Source organism: Lissotriton vulgaris, chromosome 11, assembly GCF_964263255.1.
Source record: "Lissotriton vulgaris chromosome 11, aLisVul1.2, whole genome shotgun sequence".
Taxonomy (NCBI): domain Eukaryota; kingdom Metazoa; phylum Chordata; class Amphibia; order Caudata; family Salamandridae; genus Lissotriton; species Lissotriton vulgaris.
The window spans coordinates 882,899,558-882,920,978 of NC_141699.1; the positions used below are offsets into that span (position 1 = coordinate 882,899,558).

The 21,421-nt window shown below is 41.7% G+C and overlaps 1 protein-coding gene across 1 annotated transcript in view; it reads right to left on the bottom strand.

Moving 5' to 3' along the window:
• The window catches only part of LOC147683642 (nucleoplasmin-like), a 298,974-nt gene that overhangs the window by 122,376 nt on the left and 155,177 nt on the right, over window positions 1–21,421 (bottom strand). Inside the window, exon 3 of the mRNA XM_086944883.1 lies at window positions 16,508–16,624. Within this exon, the coding sequence (XP_086801009.1) occupies window positions 16,508–16,624 (117 nt within the window). The remainder of the gene's footprint in view (window positions 1–16,507; window positions 16,625–21,421) is intronic.

Genomic DNA, 21,421 nt, shown 5'->3' on the forward strand with positions numbered 1-21,421 from the left:
AAGAGAAAGAACTATTTTACTGAAATGGCTACACCGTACACATTTTCAATTTGTTCTACTTTCAAGTATTAAACTTGCCCACATATAACTAAAACTTGTAATCGTTAGAAAGTTTCAAAAATATATAGAACAAGCTGCCTTTTTCTGTCATGGAAATTCAAATCATCAGTTTATGCTAACATATTAGGACTAAATTTAATGTTAGAAGCTTGTGACGAGTGTTAGAAATGGGGGTCTCTCGTTGGCAGAGGTAGGTACCTTTGTCTAAATAGGGACCCTCGCTTCTAGTCCGGGTAAGGGGGATAAACACTTCAGACAACCCCTGCTCAACCCCTTGGTAGCTTGGCATGAGAAGACCGGCTTATCTCAAAGGCAATGTGTCAAGTATTTGTACCAGTACTCATAGTAACACAGTAAAAACACCACAAAAGGACACCACATCAGTTTAGAAAAAGAAAGCATCTTTATCTAAACTAAACATGAACAAAACGAAAAAAATCCAACATACACAGGTAAAAATATGACTTTAGAAAGTTTCAAGAACTTGTACCATAGAAAATTATGGATGCGTGACGTTTCACCAAAGTACCCGTAGAAAAGTCAAACAGCTGCAAAGTCGGAAAACGAAGATGCAACACTCATGAGACCTTGGGGAGATGATGCGACGGTTCTGCGACACGCTGAGGAAGAGTTGCATCAAATCCGGTCTGTATGGAGAGTGATGCGATCCTTCGTGACTGTTCTGGTTCGCAGGTGATGATTCAGGGAAAGCATACCGCACAGGTACGATGCATGGAAATCCGGGATGTGCTGTTGATTGATGCGGTGTCAGGCCTCATCAGCCACGATCCGCTGATGTGTCAATTCTTGTAGCGGCGACAGGCGCTGCAGCAGTTTCCGGTGTAGCGATGCGTGGAAATTCTTCTTGCGCCATGGAGATGCATCGGAAAAACAGCTGCAAGAAGAGCGATGCATCAATTTCTGTAGTTAGAGTTTCTTCTTTCTTCCAGCTCCCAAGCAGCAACAAGAACCTCCAGAGGCCCAAAACTGGCATAGGTACCTCTGGGCAGGCTTGAACTCACAGCAGCAGAGGAGTTCAGGGGAGCTGGGGGTAAATGCCTGTGTCCCTGAGACTTCAAAACAGGAGGCCAGCTCACTTGAGGCCCTTGGAAATCTCCTTCAGGCAGGGGACACAGTAAAGTCCTTATCCTTTCCTTGGCAGAAACAGCAACTGCACACCAACCCCAGACAAACAGCATGTGCAGTACTTCTTTTCAGTCTCTTTCGCTCTTCTCCTTGGCAATGGTTCTTTTTGAATTCCAGAAATGATCTAAAAGTCTGGGGTTTTGAGTCTGATACTTATGCCCAAAATGTCTTTGTTCTCTTTGTGCAAGGGGCTCTGAGCCTAGTCCAATCCATTTCTGGGGGGCACTCTGCAAGTGCACAATAACATCTATTGCCAGTTTGACCCTTTGCTCCAGATACACCATAGTGGGTTGGAACCAGCATTGTGGAAGGCAGGCACAGCCCTATTCTGGTACATGTGCTACTCCTCCCACCACTCCAAATGCAGATAAGGCCTATTCAGCCTAGTGCTGACTCATTCAGCCTCCTGGACCCACTGCACTTCCCCAGCCCCTGTCACTCCAATCCACAAACAGACAGAAGCGCACAGGATGGTTGAACGTGAAAATAGACACTTTCTAAAAGTGGTATTTACAAACACAATTTAAAAACCATCTTTACTAAAAGATGTGCCATTAAATCCTGAGTTCAGGGATACAAAACTCCATTTTTCAAGCTTAAACCTATGGGAAGATATACTTGTAAAATGTTACAAAGCATTCCCCATTCTGTCCTATGGGGCAAGATAGCCTTTCAATAGTGAAAAACGAAATTGGCAGTATTTCACCATCAGAACATGTTACACAAAACAGTATATGTCCCACCTTTCACACACACTGCACCCTACCCAGGTAGGTATCTTGGTCCTACCATGGGGTTTCCAATTTGTAAGAGAAGGGAAGGGTAGGGCCTGGCAAGTGAGTGCACTTGCCAAGTCGACATGACAGTTAAACTGTGCACAGGCATCACTGTGGTAGGCCTGAGACATCTGTTCAAGGCTACTTATGTGGATTGTACAATCAGTGCTTCAGGCCCACTAGTAGCATTTGATTTACCAGCCCTGGAACACTCAGTGCACTTTACTAGGGACCTACTGGTAAATCAAATACGCCAATGAAGGATAAACAATCACAATTTACACAGAGAGCCTATGCACTTTAGCACTGATAAGCAGTGGTAAAGTACCCAGAGTCAAGGAGAGATTCATAAAACAACTCATTAGGAGAAACATAGGGTGCTCTTATTTTTAAAACAATAGGTTCTGGTTCAATGTCTAAAGTCTATTTGGTGATAAATGCTCCTGAACTTGACCCAGCTGTAAGGAGAATGGCCATTGGTACTTACTTCGGCGGGAACCAGCGGGAGCCTGCTAAATTTTGCCGCCATCATAGTCGCTTAGGGGAGCAGAGCCGCCAGTAAAATCTTGAGGCCCCAACTACAAACCTCCAGAAGGCTCTCCGAGGCGCAGAGCCAGTGATGCTGTTGGAGGGGGCCAGAGGCCCTCAAAACCGGTCCGGCCCTCCGCAGCGCAGGACGCACGCGGGCCAAGGGCGGGCTCGTCCACGCCCGTCAGAGGCCGGAAGAGGCTGGGTTGGGCATTCCCCCTAACATTTACAACGAGGGTCCTGGACATGAGTTGCTGTTTACTTTTACCAAGTTTGACACCCCCTGAGATCTGTCAATTTTCATTATATTGACTTGGCGTTCTGTGAAGCATAAAAGTAGATGTTGTAAGACTACAGGGAAATCATTGTGTGTGTAGATTATATCCTAATAGTGTAGTGGTGTGTATAAATCATCCCCCTATAATAGTTAAGAGTCCGCAAAATGGGGAAACTGGCTTGTATGGAGAAGAAACAAATTTTAGGTTTGCCTAAAACATGCTCTAAACCTAAGTCTATAGACAGGATGCTAGAGAAAGCCCGGGGAGCTGTGGCCACAGATTGACATCTTGTGTGTCCAACTGCAGTTTCCTTCTAAGCCTCCTGTTTCCCTAATAAATAAATACTCGGGGCCCACCCTTAGAGGTAAAGAGTCCAATACGGTGGAGGAACTAACCAGAATATTGTGTTCTACTGCTGCAAAACAAATGGTCATCGTAGGAGGGGATTTTAACTGCCAGTTCGAGCCACTTGAGGGTTTGTTCTTTGACAATATACATGATGAGGATTATTTTCTGGAAATCCCAGAGTCCAGATATCCACAAGTTAAAAAATGGTCTCCCCTGGTGATCCAGATGAATTGCCTTGTCCTAAAACATCCACTAAGAGCGTGCAATGGAAGATCACTGTCTGATACATCAAACGGCTGCAAGTTTTATTGCAAGGATCGTGGGTTTTTATTAGATTACATCCTAATTGACTATCTCCTGGGACAGGATGGTTGATTTTAAAATTACTCCTCTTGACAACAGAGGATTCCACACAGTAGGTTAGTGTATATCAAGTTTTTCTCATTTATTTGTCAATGTTCACTGAATATTGATTTGCAGCATATTAAATAGTTAATGATTTCTCTTTAGTACACATATGTAGCTCATTTCATTCATGAGGCATCATTATATTTTAAAGTATCCAATGCATTTTGGGCTACGGTGTGAGCCCTTCATCAGGGAATAACGCTGTGGAAATAAATGATTGAATGTAACCACATTTTGTAATTGACCATAAATCATACACTCAAAAAAACAATCAGAAATGGTTGGGGTTTGGCTAATGTGAGTCTATATGTGCTAGCCTCTACACTGGTAAGTGAAAAGTAAGTATGAGCGATAACTTACATGCCTGTGTCGTTTTGGCAAATCAAAGATCTAATGTTGCGGTAAACTGAAAGAAAAAGGAAAGCGCAGGTTTTGTTAGTCGGTGCTACGCGGTTTGAAATATGCAGAGCGAACGCATGGGTTCATTCTCACAAACTAACCTGGTGTTCGGCGGATTAGATTTCCAAAAGTATCAAGAGCAACAGTTCCTGTGTCGTTCCGCGTCTCTTGCTGCAACAATGTTGCCATTCGGTTTGCTAGATCAAACGCGGACCCGATCACGTGTCAGGTAGTGGTTGAAGAAAGACTATGGGAATGCTGTTGGTTGTCGGTGAAGTTTCACCGTGACGATATGTTGGGGCCATTAAAAATACATATGAGATATCTTTGAAGGAAAGTGAAAGAAAGAAAAATTGTAATGTGAAAGAAGGAAAGAAAAATAAAATTAGGAATGAGGGTGGGGCTAGTCGACTCGCTGTCGTGAACCGGAGTCTGAAAAAGGATGGTCCTAATGTAGAGAGCTATACTGTGTTGAGCTACTGGGGAATGCTGTTGAATCGATCGCTACACTGAATGTATTGTGGTCATACACAGGGGTACCAAAACTAGGAGCACATGGGGCAAATTTACAATTCAAAACATGATTCATAGATAACATGAAAATTCGCTCTTTTCATTGAGTCCGAAGGGTCTGTGAGTACATAGTTTGTACATCCAAGAGTTCTCTTTCTGAAGCAAGAGTTTGGTATTGTCTCTTCCTTCTGTTTTTTGAATGGTTTCTAAAATCAAAAATTTGAGTTGGGCAATGCTGTGTTTAGCTTCCAGAAAATGCATTGCGACAGTTGATTTTAAAATTATCCCACGGTTAGATAGTGATCACCATGCGCTAGTAGTAGAACTAAAAGCATTAAATTCCGAGAACGTGCACTCCCCAGATAACCCTATTGACCCCAGGTTGACCGTTTCGAACTGTAGGAGAAGAGTGCGATGGACTGATTTCTATCAATCGCTGGATAACTGGAGTAGTTTATATTATGCCTAATCTAATTATATTGGCTTTGTTCAGCAACCTGAGATAGCATGGGTAGTAATATTACTTAACCAATAAATCTGGCAGTTAATGGGGTAAAAATTTGCACTTGGAACGTCTCTGGTCTAAACAGTTGGAGTAAAAGGAGTTGTGTGACAGCTGAACTACGTGGCACCCAGCCTGATGTGGTCTGTATTCAGGAGACGCATATACCTTGGGCACAAAGGGCACTTTTAGAAACCTTGGGTTACTCATTGATAAGGGCTTCACACCAATCATCCATAATCAGAAGAGTTGCAATATTAGCTAAAGACAATAGGGTTACAACGGGACGGTGTCTAGCTGACAAGTGTGGAAGATGGGTTATCGCAGAATGTTTTTTTGGGTGGGTTAAGTTCACAATTTGTGCTGTCTATGGATTCAATTTGGATGAAGCCTCTGTCTTTGAAGAGTTAAATATTGAGTTAGCCTTGTGGGGATCACTGTTAATATTATGTGGCGACATGAATATTAACTTAACACATGTAGACTTGCAGAGAGGTCCACGGGATATCAAGGGCGGAAACCTCGGGTGTTCAAAGCCTTGTATGATCTTGTAAATGATCATGCCTTGATTGATGTCTGGAGCTATTTAAATCGGACAATTCCAGGGTTCACTTACTACTCTTATCCTCATAAAATGTTTGCTCGTCTGGATTACTTTTTTCTGCCAACTTCCTTAAAAAATGACGTAGTAATCCGAATTTTACCAAGGATTACCTCAGATCATTCTCCGATATTAGTGACATTAAATGTTAATACTCAGCCCCCACCCATGAGGTCATTTTCATTTGACCGCAAACTCTGCGTAAATGAGCGCATTAGGGAACAATTATCTTGCTGGATTAGTGAATTTTTTATTAATAATAGAAAATCAGCCCATTGTGCTATAGTCTGGGACTCATTCAAAGCATGTTCTTGGGAGTATCAAGTTTTGTATATGGGCAAAATGGGACAAAAAAGGCAGAGATACAGGATTTGTATGCAAGGCTTAAGGATGCGGTGGAAAAGCTAACACAGGGTGTTAGACTAGGGGCAAATAATATTGAGGAATGTGAAGAAGCCACGAAACAGGTAAGGGCTATAATTCAAGGGATCTGGAATACCGAAAATGCTCGCAAATATCTCGCTAATAAAAAACAAATGTATGAATATGGGGAATCTGTGGGTCGTTTGGCATGGCGGTTATGCAGGAAAGAAGCGATGGGGCGGATTAAGGCTTAGAAAGATGATGGGGTCTTTGCCAAGAACCTAAAGGGATTCTATCGATTTTTCATAAATTTTATTCTGACATATACAGGACAAGAACTAGATTATAGCCATTTCTTTAATGTAATTGAGGGGACTTTGAAATGTTTAGATCCCTGTGATATGTTATCACTGGAGAAGCCTATTTCTATGGAAGAGCAAGAAATTGCTGTCAAAGGGATACCTATAGGAAAAGGTGCTGGGCCAGATCGATCACAAGCGGAGATTTATAAGCTTTTCTTTAGCTTAATTAAAACCGATATGTGAGACACATTTAGGGCCGCATAAGAGGGTCGTGCACAAAAATCTTGGGCCGAAGCTACTATAATAGTATTTAATAAAACAGGTAAAGATCCGAAATTAGTAGGTTCATATAGGCCAATATCGCTATTGAATTGCGACAGCAAAATCTATTAGAAAATATTAGCCGCCCGCATCTCTAGAGTCATCGCTTCATTAGTCTATTGATCCCAACATGGGTTTATAACTGGACGTAATACCACCTCACATATTAATAAGGTATTGACATTATTTGAGGTTGCACAAGCTGAGAAACGTGATCTGGGCCTAATTTTATTGGACGCGTAAAAAGACCTTCGACTGTGTGGAGTGGGCATACCTGTGGGAATTATTGCGTCTTATATAGGTTTTGGCCAACGTTTTATAACAGCCCTACAGGTATTGTACACTTCACCGGTTGCTAACATTTCTATTACGGGATCAACATCTGAGACAGTGAATATCACTAGGGGCACTAGACAAGGGTGCCCCTGTTCACCATTGCACTATACATTAATCCGTTCATCGAGTTATTGGGTAACAATGGTTTAATTAAACCATTTTTTGTACATAATATAACATATTCGGTATTTGCTTATGCGGACGATGTCGATATTGCCTCTTCGGATCCTCACTTGGCATTGCAAAAAATAGAACGAGTGGCTACAGTGTTTGGTCGAGCATCAGGATACAAATTAATCGCAACTAAAACACAACTATTAATTTCAGAGACCGTTATAATGGACGATGTTAGAGTGGAAAAAGAAGTAACATACTTAGGTGTCAAAATTCGATCATACATGCAGGAATTATTGGATTTTAATTGTGCTTCATTATTAGTTAATATTCAGAATTCATTATATAAATGGTCACGATTACATTTTACACATATTGGTAGGAGGAATGTAATTAAAATGAATGTTTTGGCCAAGGTATTATACTTGTTTAGAGCGATTCCATTAGAATTCACTGTACCCCCAACTTCAACAATTACAGTCTGTTCGAAATTTGTGTGGGCACCTGGGAAACCAAGAAGGGATATGCGATATCTGACCTTACCGATTATACGCGGGGATTAGCTATTCCGGATTTTCTACTTTATTTCTATGCATGCTTTTTATTAAGAATGCGGATTCTCTTGACTGGAGAAGATATGATTAATGAAGCAGAAGCTCCTTCAATCTTTCAAACGCTGCTAGGATCAGAGGCAAGACAATGTCTATTTAAGGAAATAGATGATGGTTACTTTAAACAGACTAGGTTTAAGGTCTTTATCGGCATTCAATGTTTGGAAAAAAATTGAAAAAATGTGCCAATTGGGGAAAATATCTTGGTATACCCCTACCAATGCAAAAAAGCTCTTACATTCTGTTTTTTGTGGTGCGGTGGCTGCTGGGTGGACGGGCTCGAGGTATTGTGCGACTGGGGGACTTTTTAGGGACAAATGGGGGTTTTAATTTCTTATGCTGATTTATCCCAATCGTTTAATTTACCGAAGCAACAATTCTTTAAATATTTGCAAATTCAGGACTTTGTTACGCCAAAGAATTGTATTTACTTACAACTCCGTTATAAAAGTCATGCAACGACAGGCGAAAATTGTGGAGGTGTACCAGTTACTGCTGACATTTTGAAAAGATGACTTGGAAAAAAAAGCCGATAAATGGTCTGAAGTTTTGGGGGTTGAAAATGTATCATTGGATTATGCTATCTTATTGTGCAGGGAATCGTTATTATCTGCCAATCTGCGTGTAAAATGCTACAAAACGTTTTTTAATTTGTACTACACCCCGGCACACATGGCCAAGTGGAAATCTGGATATGACGGGAAATGTTTTCGATGTCGTGCAGATAATGCTGATATGCTACATATTATTTTTAGTTGTGGTCATTTGGGAAATTTTATTGCTAACCTTGAAAAATTTCTAAGGAAAATTATAACGAATCTGATTGTTTTAACACCTGCAATTATGCTTTTGGGGTCGGCCGCAATTTATGAGGGGTGGTCTCTTCTTTAAACATCGACATTTCATATTCATTGCGATGACTGTAGCAAGATTATGTGTTGCGGCTGACTGGCTACAATCTGAAGCTCCATCATTTTCACGATGGAGGAATAGAATGTATAGTTTATTTAATCTAGAGTTTAGTTTATTTTCAGTTACAGGGGTGAGAAAACGCAAGATTGGGATGGGTATATGGGGATCATTTGCCGATCACATGGATGTACATGCTTAAAGTGATATTTCAATGAATACATGTGTTCTGGTTGTTTAATATACTGTGGAATCAAAAAACAAAACAAAAAAGGATACTCTAATCGCTGTGTTTGTAAAGGTGTCCACTTTATACAACCAAAGTAGGGACAATCTAGATTTAGAGGAGGTTGAGTTGAATTATGCTAATTTAGGAGAGGTTACTTTGAACTTCTATCCCAACAAAACCATCAGGCCTGGTAGACTGCCATCCCACCCCTGGTACAATACTCTCTGTCGTAAGGCCAAAAGGGCACTAGTAGTATCTATTAAAGCTAACAACCGCCCACAAATAAAAATCTCAAGAAAGGCTTATAAAGTGGCTGTTCATGAAGCTAAACAAAGGTGGAAAACAGAAAATTGAGATACATTGAAAATTGCCCTAGGGGATAGAGACATGAGGGCATTTTGGGGTGTTGTAAATTCAGGTTCTTCTATCCCCAAAAGAGCGGTTGAACCAAACCTGGATGAAGAGGTTTGGGGGGGAGCACTTTGAATCCCTTTATGCGGAGGAAAAGATGCCAGAGGATGTCCCAACTGTTGGCTGTTATTCGAAAGTGGATTGCCCTACAAAAAAAGGGGATTTAAACTTTCACCCCGATAGTAGTACGAGTACAAGTATAAGTCTAAAGGAAATAGAGGGCTCTTTGGCAAAAATAGCCCCAGGTAAAGCACCAGGCCTGGATAAGATCCCTGGGGATCTCTTTAGGAGTGAACCATCTATCTGGACCCCGTATTTTTGGGTACTTGTTCATGCCATAATGCAGGGCTTGAAGATTCCTTCTAGTTGGCTTGGTGGGGAGATAATTCCGATTTTTAAAAAAGGTTCTCCACTCCTACCAACTAACTATACCGACATTCAACAGCTTAACAGATATTTCCCCAAAAATATTTGCACGTGTCTTACTCCTCAGGCTACAATCCTGGATGGAAGAAAAGGGGGTACTGTCCCCCCTACAGGCAGGGTTCAGGGAAAAGTTGTCGACCCTGGACCAAGTGCTAAGATTGCAACTGTTGTACTGGAAGACCGTCTGCCTGGAGGGGGTCAGTCTCTACCTAATATTTGTAAACCTGAGGTCAGCATTCGATTTGGTGCCAAGGGAAAAACTGTGGTCAGTTTTTTGTGAGATGGGGGTTAAGATGTATTTAATTCAAATTATTTAACGACTCCACGAAGATAACTATGTGCAAATTAGACATGGTAGGGATGAAAAACTTGCTGCACCCATACCCATTAAACGTGGCGTACCCCAGGGTTATGTGCTCACGCCAACCTTATTCAGCCTCTATAATAATGGCTTGATTGATGCCTAGCTAACAGAAAAAGATCTAGATGCCCCAAAGTTAGCCTCCCGTAGAATTTCAGCAATGATGTTTGCTGATGACACTCTTTTGGTAGCTAAATCACCCATCGGGATACAAAGGGTCTTAGATAAATTTGAGTTATTCTTTAGGGAAAGAGGTTTAGAAATAAATCTACAGAAAAACCAAATTTATGGCGTTTAATACCACAAAAAGTACACGCCCAAACCCTTCAGTAAATGGCAAACCCCTTGAAAGAGTTTCATCTTTTATTTATTTAGGCATTACAATTTCTGAAACCATGGATAGGGGGTCCCAAATTATGAAGTCGACATTAAAATTAGCTCAATCAACAGGTGGCATCAGGAAGGTTTTTAGTAGGTCCAGTGAGAGAGCTGTCAGCCGGGCATTAGAAATTTATAAGGCCTAGGCTCGAGGTGGCGCATTATATGGCACAGAGTTATGGGGTCATCTTAAGCTTGAGACCCTATCACAGGTGGAGAATCAATATCTTAGACAGTTGTTAAGGTTACCACATGGCACCCACTAATTCTGCTTCGATTAGACACAGGATTAATGGCGATTGCAGAAGTGTCGAGCGTAAACCCTTAATGTACTGGCATCGCTTGTGGACTACTCCCGAACTTCTACCTTATAGGGAGGAATTGTCTGAAGTTATGATGGCACAGGTGCTGCCAAACTTTCTTTGTTTGCCCATATTAAAAATTTGCTAGCAAATATGGGCTTGGGGGATTGCTGGGCAGGACCAGAGTTAACCTGTTCGTTAATATCAAAGAAACAAATGAAGGTATACTATGAAGAGTACAGCATGGCTCAACTTCATTACTGCTCCAAACAGGCAAATTAACTTTAGCTTTCCTAGAAATAAAAGACACCTTTTGTTTTGAGATGGTGTTAGATCTTATTAAACCGGTAGCGGCAAGAAAGCTATATTTACAATTCAGGATTGGGGTTCTCCCGCTCCGCTGCTTTACATCAAGGTAGAGAGATCAGCAAGCGGTACATTGCCCGGCATGTGATCACCCAGAAGAATCAGTGCTCCACATCTTTTTTAGTTGCCCCGGCTACTTTAAAGTTAGAAAACGTTGGTTGGTCCAGATTTGCAGGAACATTGGCAGTAGGCATTGCCTTGAGGTGTTTAGGATACTGAAGTATGACCTCAGTATCCCGATTGTCTACTCAGTTGCCAGATTCCTGTTCTCTATGTAGTGCACCAGAAGGGTTTTTCTGAAGTCATCCAAGGATGTGATGGATCTATTATAGGGAATTAAAAAGGTCTTTATTGTAACCTAGTATAATCACCTCCTGTGGATAAGCTCATTGTTTTATATTTAAGGGCCTACCTTTTTTTCAAGAACCCCCTTTTTATCTAATTTATTCACTTATTTATTGCACTATGCCCTTTCCGTAAAAAATGTGTTTTCTCCGCCTAGTAACACCACCGAAAACTATATTTTTACAATGCATGAAGGGTTTTAAACTTTATAATCATGTGTACAGTGACTTTTAAAGGGTCTTAAATTTGTTGTTTGTATGCCTTGATGTAATTTTTAAAGATATGATTGGAATCAGGACTCTTTATTTTGGTCAATATGCCCTTAAAAGTACAGTTTCTTTGAATGAATGAATGAATGAATGAATAAAGGGTTGAGAATCGTATTTGAACAAGATGTCTGCCCAAGCAACGAGACAATCCACTCTTTCCTCTTATTACACCCTTTCATAAAGGACTGGACTGGTTAAATGACTCAGTTTCTACATTATAGGATGAAGACAGATGTTAAATTAACTTTCATCCAAATGGACTCTTTCTGTCTGTACATTATTTGCTTTGAGGCTTTAACAACAGCTGATAAAGTGTGGCTAACAAATCTTGATAGAAGATAGACCAGTGCCACAGTCTGAGAATTACAGAAACGTGCTGTATTCCAGGTTCTACCATCAAGCAGCCAGGGAGACCAGCACGTTTTATATTTCTACATTCAAGGAGAAAATTGTCTATCTGGGTATGCCTAGCAGTTTAACTCACAGAGATGAAAAACTTTCAAGGGTATACCCTTGGCCAATGCATGATAACTTGCCCGGATTGATTTGGTAATTCCCAATGGATATGCACGTCAGTACTATGTTTAACAACCCATGTAACAATACAGAAGGCTATAGAAAAAAACAAGCTATACATCGAATTAAAAAAAAATAATAATAAAAGCGAAAATGTAGGAAAACATTTAAAGGTTTCCAAGGTTATTTAAGAGGAAAAAAATTCAGAAAACAAGTCAATAGTGAAAGATGATTGTTTCAACTTCAGGGGAAATCCAAAAATAACGAAACATTAGCTGCAAAAATTGCGTTATTAAGCACTTAAAAAATACTACCGAAATTTGATGGGACAGGCATATTTTAAAATTAAAAAAACAAAGTGGGCCAAATGTGTTTTAAGAAGTGAAGGAAAAAAAAGTATTTCAGTGTTGTCCAGTGAGTGACTATGACCTACTCACAACAGGATTTCAACTTTGGAGCAATAAGGGCAACTGCAATGGCGTGGTCTTAGAGGTTCTGCAGGTTCAGAGTTTCGCCTTTCCAGCTAAAAATATGATGGACTTCACATTTATGTTGGGCCAGCCCTTAAAAAAGTATCTAATTCTGGTTCCACAAAGCCAGGCACTAGCCAGCAGAGTGTAACATCCTAATCAAATCGAAAGTTCAAAGTGGGAAAACATTAATTCGTACAAACCTACAGAATTTAACAGGTTCCTCCGGGATTGGAAGCCACTTTTCGACTAACCCAGTGACCCGAGGACACATGGTGTTTGGATTCGCAAGTGTCCTTAGGTCGAAGCAAGCTCACAATACTGACTGTCAATGCAGTTATGGTCTAAGTATGGTTCTCTAGTTCCAATCTTTAAAGCAGATTAAGTGAGTTTTATCACAAGATCAGTGTTCTTGAAATCACCAGGATACCTTTAAAGTGGCCAGTGGTTTTGAGGAAAAAGTTACAGGAATATCCAAGTTCACATATGACCAGTTAAATCCATATACTCGCTTCTAATCCACTTAGAGACAGGGAACTCCATTTGATTTTAAATCCCACATGGATTAGAAGCTTCCTTTGGAATCACAAGATCCTCTCCAGGCCACTGCTTTCAGAACCAAACCCCTCCCCCTGCAAGAAACAGACTATTGTAACCAGGCAGGGACAGCAGATTGATAGTTTATGTGCCTAAAGCTAGTCTTGTGAAACTAAACTTCTAAATGTGGTCTGATCTTCTTGCAAAGTCGTATTGCTGGTCTTAAAATGCATTTTTTTTTTTAAGACTAATTATGCCATTAAAAAGGAGAAATATCACGCCAATATCAACATATTTTGCATATACTCACTAAACCAGTTTCATAGCGAAATGATACGATACTGCCGTACCTCGTGTGATTGTGAAAGAACTAGTCATTTCCTTGCAGGTCACCATATCCGTTTACTGCTATCCAATAGAATAGCTGTAGAACAACAGGAAAAATTTCATTTTTCAGAGAGGGAAGCAAATCCCTCCTACCTCCTATTTTGCCCAGCTATATTTTCGTCTGTCAACAGATTTCAGCCTTTTCATTTGCATATGAAATTTAATTCCGTCCCTCAGCCCAGGCGAGTTAATTATGTTCAGGAATTAACTCTGGTCTGAAAAAAATGTATTCAATGCAAGTTTTTTTTGTTTGAAATGCAAAGACAAAATAATTAGATTTCAATTTGTTCAGTCAGATCACTTCCACTGTGATTTTTCTGACTAAGCTGACATGGAAAAGTATTTGACAAAAATTAAAAAGTTTTGTCGGAAATGAGGCTGCAGTTAGCTTGTCAGCTTAGTGTGATCTTGAGGCACAGAGGCCTTTCCAAGGTCTATGAAAATAAAATGTTTTCTTCTTCACAGTCAAATATGCATATTTGCAACTGAGCAGTCGTGCACTTTTATATGTAACGCGGCCAATCTTCCCCTGCGCGCTGAAGTCAGAGGACGCGACCCTGCCTGAAACGTCAGCGCGGCGGTGGCAAACCGTTGTTTACAATGGTGGCTAGACTGTTCCGATGGGGACATAGTGAGCTAAGGACACAAAACAATCACACAAAAGGGGGCCCCTGTAATGATACCTAGGCAGGGGTACAGGGGAAAACAAGCTATTAAAACAGCCAAACCCACTTCCTGAAAATAATTTCTTAATAACGCAACAAAGTCTTTGAATAAAGAGGGTAAAAAATAAGCAAGAACAGTGTGCAGACACAAAGGTAAGAATAAAGACCTCAATGAAAAATGTTTTTTAATTTTATTGGGATATAAAAAGCCTTTAATTTGTTATGCAGGCAAGTAATACATAATAGTAACAAAATAAAAAAACTGCTCATACAAAATCCATAAAATGGATACACAGAAACTCTTGGTATATATCAAAGACACCTCCCAGCCAGACGTGTAACAAATATAATACATGAAAACCCCACATAATCATGAATTTAAAAACATGGTTACACTCATTCAGCCAGACATATGGACAAAACACGAGACAAACACCGATCAACTCAACATTGAAAACACCATGTACATCAAAATGTGCCAAGACATATAAATAGAACACTAATATTGTAGAACATCTATTTCCTAGTACAGTTGAACGGTATTGTCAATGAGTTGCTATGTAGTATTCTTTTAACGTCTTTAGTGCATTTTTTTATCGTTTGCCCAAAAGCAACTATTAATGTCCCAGCTAGTAGAGGAGTTGCACCACTAGGAAAGTATGAGCTGACACGTTTCGGTGCAGGACCCGGATGCAGGGGTCAGAACTTCTTCAGGGCACTTGCGGAAAAATAGAAGGGGTGACATCCTAGTGTAGGGGTAAAAATTACTATTCTAATTCCAGTGAGTGCAACAGTAGGGTAAGTGTCAGATAGTGTAAGGGTACTATGCGATGTAATGGGATGCGTTGTAATGACTTGTGATGTAAAGGATGTTGCGATGTAATGACTGCTATGTAAAGGTAGTGCAATATAATGACTGCGGTGTAAAGATGGATTCTCCCACATGGGGATGCGGGGGAAATAAAAAACAAAAAGTGCAGATGATACTCATTTTAGTCCGTAGAGTGTGAGGCTTAAGACTAGTTCTTAATCACTGAATGTTAGAACTTCTACGATTTGGAATAAAGTGGGAAGTGTTAGTGGAGTAAAGGGTTCTGGTGAAATAGTGGAGTGCAATGGGAGTGATGTAGGCTGCTGATATGAAGAGTATGTATTATGAAGCTATATGGACCCCTATTTCGAAGGAAAACATACCGGATTTTTAATAAGAGTTCGACCATATGTGTCTATTGTGGGACAAAGACTCACAGCCTGATTCATCAAGCGAAATTGCGCTCGCAAAGGGCCAGATTCTGAGAATCTGGCCCTCTGCGAGTGCAATTTTTGCATTTGGGATTCATCATCCCAAATGCAAAAATCGCTATTAGCGAAATCGCATATTTGCGAGGAATTGGATTTAAGGAATCTCTAATAGAGATTCCTTAAATGCAATTCATCAACCAATTTGAAATTGCGAATTCGCAATATTTGGTCGCTATTTACCACGAAGTCTGACTTCGTGGTAAATTGCAAAAAAGAGAAAAAGGCACTTTAGTGCATTTTTTTCTTTTGCATGTTACACACACACATGTCCTTCAGACATGTGTGCGCAACACCTGTTTAAATTTGCATGTCAGGGGTGCTACAGGGTGTCCTTTGGACACCCCTGGCACCCTTGAAATCGCTATCTTATTTGCGATTCGCAAATTGCTAATCGCAAATAAGGAATACTCCCCATTCATTCCTATGGGCCTTTAGGAATGAATGGGGAGTATTCCTTATTTGCGATTAGCAATTTGCTAATCGCAAATAAGGAATGTGTAGGAATCGCATTTTATTTTGCGATTCCTACATGAATCCCGTTTTGCGAGTCTGTAATAGCGATTCCTTATGAATCGCTATTAAAGACTCGCAAAACGGGTCTTTGATGAATCTGGCTGTAAGTTTTTTAATTAAAGCTTTATCTTTCAAACGTGTTGGGCTTCCTGGTTGATTGATGCTAGAACCCGGAAACCATCTGCTTAGATTATCTGCTATTTGCTTTGACAGGCTCATCTATATATGTTGAGGTTAATCTCACCTCATTTCGTCCTCCTCCGTTTAGATCATGTGACAAAAGGCAAACATTATTTTGTGAAATATCAGCTGTTTCCACACTATGGCAGAGTTTACTAACTCTTCATGTGTCATACAGCCTGTACAAGTACCTCATCGTATAAGGAAAGGGTTTGGATGCTACATACCTACCACTATGGGGTAGGAATTAAATAGTTGAGCTACTGGTCCATTTGTGAGCATGACAGGTGACGTGCACTTCAAACCAACCTTCACTTTAAAATGAGAGGATTTACCATTGTCTGGATGGATGGCCTGAGAGACGCAATGGGCACTGGATCGCCATGGTAGGTGCTCTGTGATTCCACTGCTACCACGTGCAGCTCATCTTTGGCCTCAGCTCCAAGGAAAATCTGCGAAAGCAAGCAGACAAAATGTGTTTGAGTGTTGGGGTATCATTCAAAGTAGGTAGTTTATGAAGCCTGGAGTCCAACCATGCTTTACGTGTACTCTCAATGGATGACATTTATGCGTCTAAATAAAAATGTGATCAATCTACTCTGGAATTTGAATTCACACGTGTGCCCTGACATGGAGCAAATGCAGGCAAAACAAATTTGCTGTATTGTGTTAAAGTGCGTTTTCCAGGCGTTTGTTAACCATGCCTTAAGTAGGCACCATCTGGTCTTAAACTCGTGTCATAACAGTGTTATTTCTGCCACATCTATTCAAGTAACATGTGTTTTTATTTTTTGGTGAATGACACTATCTTCGAAGAAGGCTGTAGCCTAATGTTTCTCAAACTGTCGGTCACGACCCCCTGCTGGGCTGTGAGCATTTTTGGGGAGTCGTAATAGTTCATGCAATACAAAACATGTCTTTCTAAAACTTGGTGTGCTTCTAAAATATTTGGGATGCACTGTTCTAGCCCGCTTTGACAGTTTCTGAAAGACCTTTCAATTGCACATGGTACCACATTCAATCACATCGGAGGAGGCACATAAACTCCACACAGTTTCGGTGGAGCGGGGGCAATCTGTGGACTCGCCGGACTTGCCTGTTGGGTCCCGCACTTCGCCAGCACCTGCCCAGCCTGCAGCCGCTCTCCCTCCCGCCGCCACATCTCCAGCCTACAGCGGCCGCCGAGTGGAGGGGAGACAGGCAAAGGCAAACTACAACACCCAGCCTGCACAGCGGCAGGAAACAGGAAGCGGTCACCACCCGCAACCACAGCGCCAGGAGGCACATAAACTCCACACAGTTCCCGTGTTGCGGGACCGCGCGCGGACCAGCGCTGGGCTAAGCCCGGGCAAAGGGCAGGCCCTCTGTGGCCATCAGAGGCCGAAGGAGGCTGGGCTGGGCCATAGCCCTAACATCCACTACAAGAGGTGAGCAGGGGTATAATCCAACATGGGGAAGTGAAACACGCCTACGGTGCCTGCTCCCATGTCTTCTCCCAACCCACCTCCCTCCTTTGAATGTCTACCCGAAAATGCACTAACACTGGTCCAGGAGGAAATAGCCAACACAGAAAGGAGGATGTCATTGGTTATAACAACACTGTTTTACACTCACCCCAAGCAAGCCCTCCTAACAACCTACCGCTATCTCCTGTAATTACCATCATGAATCCCTCCACTACATTAATATCATCGGAACGGCAGCCTGGGGAGAGCAGCCCGGTCGTAGCTATTGACTCACAGCCTGACTGTGCCGTACAGCTCATAACTTCACCCCGCCCACGAACAACAAAGCTGGTGAGGGTAAAAGGAAAAGGGGCCCCTTGAAATCAATTGTTAATAAAAGGAAGCAACCTGTCCGTAATAAGAACCAGCCAACTCTGCAGAGTATGTGGACCAGAGGGAAACAACAACAAACTGGGGATCAAATCGACAACATTGATACACCGCAAACTGATGTACCAGCCCCGTCCATAACCATTTCTAGTGATGATCACTATTCCCTGGGCACACAGACTGAGTTTTTGACTGACCGTATTATTCAACCCAAGCTCAATGGGAATCTTATCGAGACAATTGTAGATACTGTTTTTAAACAATTGGAATGTCAAATGATAAAACAATTTAATATCGTTTTTAAAAGGTTAGATAAATTAGAAAATTTCGTTAAAAAGGAAGAGGTTAAAAGGAAAGGGGTGATTAGCCTTGACCAGCTTAGGGGTGACCGTCTTCTGAAGGACCTGGAGTCTGTTAGTAAGGTTATTTTGTGCAGTGCGCCTAGCATCAGCAGTAGCGGCACAAAGGAGGTTCCCAAACCTGCTAGCAGTACCCCTATAGCCAATAACACACCTAGGCCAACTAACTCAGGGCAGACCAAACCTGCCACTAAAGCCAAGCCAATTCCTCCTGTAGTTGCAGGCTCTTCTAACCCTACTATTACTTCTAACAGTATAAGACAGGAGGGTCATCACACAACCATCCCTTCTGTAAATCATGTGGCACAAAACAGCAATAACGCCAGGAACGCCCAACCAATAGCTAGTAGACCCAGAAAATCTCAAGAACCCACCCTTCATTTACCACCTGACGCCTGCCCTTACGTTTTAGTATTGGCTGGCGTCTCACCTCTCAAAGAAGGACAGGGGGAATCCTGGGTCCAGTTGAACAATAAGTGTATTGATTGGTTGACCAAACACAAGGGGGTAGGCTATGATATTAGGAATGAAATTCTGTCTGCCCGTCGTGCGAGTTGGATTGGTCCCTTACGCAAAGATTTCAATGGGGACTGTATCGTCCTAAATTTTAGGCACCCTGGCACTGCTAAATATATACTTAACCATAATAGCACTAACACTGGACCTTCCACCGTTGTCACTCTTGCCCTTGGGTTATTTTTACAGGCCCCCACCTATGCAAGCCTTTTCTTCCCCACATCCCTTTCAACCTTTTCCAGCGCAGTCGCCTTTCCCACTTTTTAATAGATTCTTCGCACTGGCAGATACATGGAGTTTGGACTGACCATTAGATACTCTTTCTTACACCTCAGCTAATGATCACACCAACAATGAGGCCCTTGTTGGCAACTTCCCCACCTGTTCTAGTGCAACATTGTTGAATTCCTCAGACAGGTGTAGGATGTAATCTTGTCCCAAAAAAGGCGTTCCTGGCCAAACCCCTACTATGGTCCTTTATGAATTCTCCATTTTGAGCTGGAACATTGCTGGCCTCAACGCCAAAATGAATATAAAGTCTTGGATTGATTGGGTAACAAGTTTTGATGTCCTAATGTTGCAGGAAACTTGGTGTACAAGATCTTTACTCCTTGAGGGTTACAGCTGCCATAATTTGATTGTTCCATCTCCCCCCACTGGCCGCCCAAGTGGGGGCTTATCAATTTGGGTCAAAATTCCAGCTGGTGTTAAAACTGAACTACTGCCAACCACCAACAAAAATTTTATGGCATTGAAATATACTGGACGGTTCAATTTATGCTGGATTAATTTTTATAATAATGATTTTACAACTCCTCCCAATATTAATTTTCTGGATTTGTTTACATTTATTGATGAAGTAGTGGATGGCCAAAAATATGGTAGCTTTGATGGCATTTGTTTGGGAGGCGATTTTAACGCACACATTTACCATAGTTCCCTGCCTTGTAGGAGAGGTGAAGAACTATTAGACCTGTTAGCAACACGTGATTTAGTTGATGCTATGCATCAACCAAAACAGGGAAAACACCCAAACAGTTCCACTCAATCCAGAGAAGCTCTCTACCCCTCTGGCAGACGATAACTGGGTTGCCCCTCAATCGCAATTACAGCTGGAAGATATCATGTGTTCAATAGAGGCTTCTCTTCTGCCGAAACAACGTACACACTTCCCGATTAAGCCACTTACGGGCTCCCCACAGCAAACAACGACTGCCCAAATCCATGGCCAAGCCGGGCCACCGCAATTCAACGGCAGTTGCCCACCCCTAAATTCGCTAACCTCACCAACAACAAAAACATTAATAGTATCAACAGATCTAAGTCCTTTAAACAAGCTATCTCCATCTCTTGGCCAAATAGGGACTCTATGTCAAAGGCAATCAGCATAGATGGCACCAAATGACCAATCCATGTCGAATCTGTCCCTTTTCTTTAAAACCACCTCAAATCCCCCAAGCCCGAGTCTCACTCCGGATGACAAACGTAACACTGAAGAGGACACTACGACCAGTGCTTGGCCTCATCTATTGCAGACCCTCCAACAAATCGTGACCGCACTTAACTATCATTCAATAAAACTAGAGGTGCAAGTTGATCTACTAAATACCTTGGCACTCTTTACGTCAGGGTTCGATGGTAAACTAGATCAATTGAACTCATTAATTCTAAGAGCGCAAGCATCTGCAAACCTTGTTCAACCAACGTCCTGCTGCTCTCCAATCATTGACTCCCTCTCCCTGCTCCCAGACTGCCTCTCTACAGTTATCAGGGAAGTAAAGCAGTTGAGGGGGGGGGTACGTGTCAGCCGTATTGCAACCCACTAAACATCAAGAACAGGACAAACCACAGGAGGACTGTGGAATTAAAAATAAAAATACAAAAATAAAGGAAGAAGAAATGGATACCACAGGATCAACTAACAGTCTTCCATCGGTGAAAGGTCACCCCCACAGTGCTCCAATAAAACCGACGGATGAAATCTGCACGCTTCAATCATCATCCGTGCCTTCAAACCAGCATGTCAAATCAGAGGACGGACTAATCAATAGTCTTGTTTCTTCACCCGCTCCATCAGCCCTGGCCTCTCCCAGGCCTATTCCCCGTGCAGTAAAAGAGAGCGTAAACATCAACGCAAAGCAAGGAACAAACTCAGGGCTGATTCCAACTTGGCTCATCAGAATCTCTTCCCCATTTTTTCTATAGCTGAAAACAAAAAATCCTCCATAGAGCCCAGTGCAGTGGCATCTACAACAAACCCAACATCAATCTTGAATGGACCAACAGTGGACTTACCCACTCAAGAATTGGCGAGGAGCCCTCAGAGTCTAAGAACATCAACAATTGCCTCGGTAACGAAAAAAGAGGGTAGCGATCCTGCAACAAGTATAAGGGTGAGTCCAGTAATGTCAAGCAACACCTGACAAGAGTCAGCGGCACGAAAATCTCGGCTTTCAATGGATCTCCCCCTTTCTGGGAATGAAAAAAGAACGTCAAAATTGAATTTCACCAAAACCATTTGCAATGACATAGCCGCTCG